Genomic DNA, 2,767 nt, shown 5'->3' with positions numbered 1-2,767 from the left:
GTTTAGGGTTTATTAGGGTTTAGGGTTTATTAGGGTTTAGGGTTTATTAGGGTTTAGGGTTTAGGGTTTAGGGTTTATGTTTTGTGTTTCTTAGGACGCCAGAGCTGCGGGAGTGTCTCGGCGAACCCCTCATCTGTGCGCCCCCAAACCCTAAACCCTAAACCCTAATAAACCCTAAACCCTAATAAACCCTAAACCCTAATAAACCCTAAACCCTAATAAACCCTAAGCCCTAAACCCTAATAAACCCTAAACCTTAATAAACCCTAAAACCTAAACCCTAATAAACCCTAAACCCTAATAAACCCTAAACCCTCACAAACCCCAAACCCCAAACCCCAATAAACCCTAGACCCTAAACCCTAATAAACCCTCAACCCTAATAAACCCTAAACCCTAATAAACCCTAAACCCTAACTCTTCCTTCAAGCCCGTCAAGGGTTTAGGGTTTAGGGTTTTAGGCGTTTGTTATTTATTTGTATTATTTGTTTGTTTATAGTATTTTTGTTGTTTATTTATTTTATTTGTTGTTTACTTTATTTATTTTTTATTTTCTTTTTTATTTTTTTTATTTTTTTTTCGCAGCAGGAGGAGACGAATGCATCCTTTGGGCGCCAACATATCGATTGGTTTGTCTTTTGTTTTTTATTTATTTTTATTTATTTTTTATTTTATTTTATTTTTTTTTTTATTTTTTATTTTATTTTTTATTTTATTTTATTTTATTTCTTTCTTTCTTTTGTGTCTTTCATTTGTTTTTATTTTTTTTTATTTTTATAGTTTTGTATTTTCTTCTTTGTCTGTATCTCTCACTCTCTGTTTTTTTGTTGTTTATTATTTATTTATTATTTCTTTATTATTCTTTTGCTGTCTAGGGTTTAGGGTTTAGGGTTTAGGGTTTAGGGTTTAGGGTTTGTGTTGGGGTGTATATGCAGGTAGCAGCAGATATACGTAATATAAAGGAATTAACAAAAGCAGTAAAGGCAGCAGGATTAAGAACAGAGTCAGTTGCTGCTCTTCTTCTTGTTTTTTTTTTGTTTTTGTTTTTGTCTTTTTGCTTTTTGTTTTTTGTTTTTGTTTTGTGTTTTTGTTTTCTTTCTCTGGTTTTTTGTTTTTGGTTTTTTGTTTTTTGTTTGTTTTTTGTTTTGTTGTTTTTGTTTTGTTGTTTCTGCTGTTGTATGTGGTATATGGTCTAGGGTTTGCAGATGTTTAGGGTTTAGGGTTTAGAGTTTAAGAGTGTTTAGGGTTTATAAGAGTTTAGGGTTTATAAGGGTTTAGGGTTTATAAGGGTTTAGGGTTTAGGGTTTAGGGTTTGTGTGTGCAGCTTGCCGACGCTGTTTGTGTGTGAATGTGTTTTAATTTATCTACGAGTTGAGGAAGCAGATGCGGTGCGTCTCTAGGGTTTAGGGTTTAGGGTTTAGGGTTTAGGGTTTATTAGGGTTTGGGGTTTAGGGTATATTAGTTTTTAGGGTTTAGAATCAAATGGTTTATTAGGGTTTAGGGTTTAGGGTTTATTAGGGTTTAGGGTTTATTATGGTTTAGGATTTATTAGGGTTTCGGGTTTATTAGGGTGTAGGGTTTAGGGTTTATTAGGGTTTAGGGTTTAGGGTTTGTATTTTCTTTGGGGTGTTGCAGTGTACAGACACCTCGATGCTGAAATAAATAAAAAGTTTATTTATATTTTATTTTTTTTATTTATTTAAATTTTTATTTATTTATTTATTTTCTCCCTTTTTTCAAGTGTATGTAGAGCTCATATATCATTTCTTTCTTTCTTTCTGCTGCTGCTGCTGTTGTTGCTGCTGCTGCTGTTGCTGCTGCTGCTGTTGCTGCTGCTGCTGTTGCTGCTGCTGCTGTTGCTGCTGCTGCTGCTCTTCCTCCTGCTGCTCTTCTCCTCCTCCTCTCCCGCTGCTGCTGCTGCTACTGCTACTGCTGCTGCTGCTGCTGCTACTGCTGCTACTGCTGCTGCTGCTGCTGTTGCTGCTGCTGCTGCTGCTGCTGCTGCAGCTGCTGCGGTGGGCAGCAGCATTGATTGCTGCTGCTCCCTGCAGTTTAATTTTATATGAACAAATAAAACCCTCGGATCCATTTGGCGTTATGATGATACAAAACCTACAGGCAAACCCTAAACCCTAAACCCTAAACCCTAAACCCTAGTTGGTTTTTTTTTTTTTTAAACCCTTATAAACACTAAACCCTAATTCATAAACCCTAGTAAACCCTTATAAATACTAATATATTCGTTTGTGCCTTTATAGACATTTATTTTATGTTATACATAATTTTATATATAAACCCTTATACACTATACTACACCCTAAACCCTAAACCCTAAACCCTAGAAAACCCTAAACCCTAATCATCGCTACTAAAGCCTCGGCTTGTAGGGAATGCTTAGGCTGTACATTTTCTTATAAAGGTGAGGGTTTAGGGTTTACTAGGGTTTAGGGTTTAGGGTTTAGGGTTTATTAGGGTTTAGGGTTTATAAGGGTTTAGGGTTTAGGGTTTAGGGTTTGTGCAGATGAGGGGCTGCCCGCTGCGGACGATCTTTAAATACCCAACAATCGAAGCACAGAAAGAAAGGTAACATTAATAAATAAAAAATAAATAAATAAATAAATAAATAAATAAATAAATAAATAAATAAATAAATAAATAAATTAATGAATAAATAAAAAATAAATAAATAAAATAAATTTATTTGTTTATTTATTTATTTATTTATTTATATATTAATTTATTTATTTATTTATTTATTTATTTCTCA

The 2,767-nt window shown here is 34.0% G+C and overlaps 1 protein-coding gene across 1 annotated transcript; it reads right to left on the bottom strand.

Moving 5' to 3' along the window:
- Window positions 1–1,760: 1,760 nt before the first annotated feature.
- Window positions 1,761–2,363, bottom strand: EMH_0062760 (uncharacterized protein; the record flags this gene model as incomplete). The annotated part of the gene is made up of 2 exons (XM_013498067.1): window positions 1,761–2,045; window positions 2,355–2,363. The coding sequence occupies 2 exons, from the start codon at window positions 2,361–2,363 to the stop codon at window positions 1,761–1,763; spliced, it is 294 nt and encodes a 97-aa protein (XP_013353521.1).
- Between the last annotated feature and the right edge of the window lie 404 nt (window positions 2,364–2,767).

The sequence above is a fragment of the Eimeria mitis genome, genomic scaffold (genome assembly GCF_000499745.2).
Source record: "Eimeria mitis Houghton genomic scaffold, Emh_scaff3157, whole genome shotgun sequence".
NCBI classification, from domain to species: domain Eukaryota; phylum Apicomplexa; class Conoidasida; order Eucoccidiorida; family Eimeriidae; genus Eimeria; species Eimeria mitis.
Note: the sequence above shows the minus strand (reverse complement) of the source record. Positions and strands in the feature narration are given on the sequence as shown.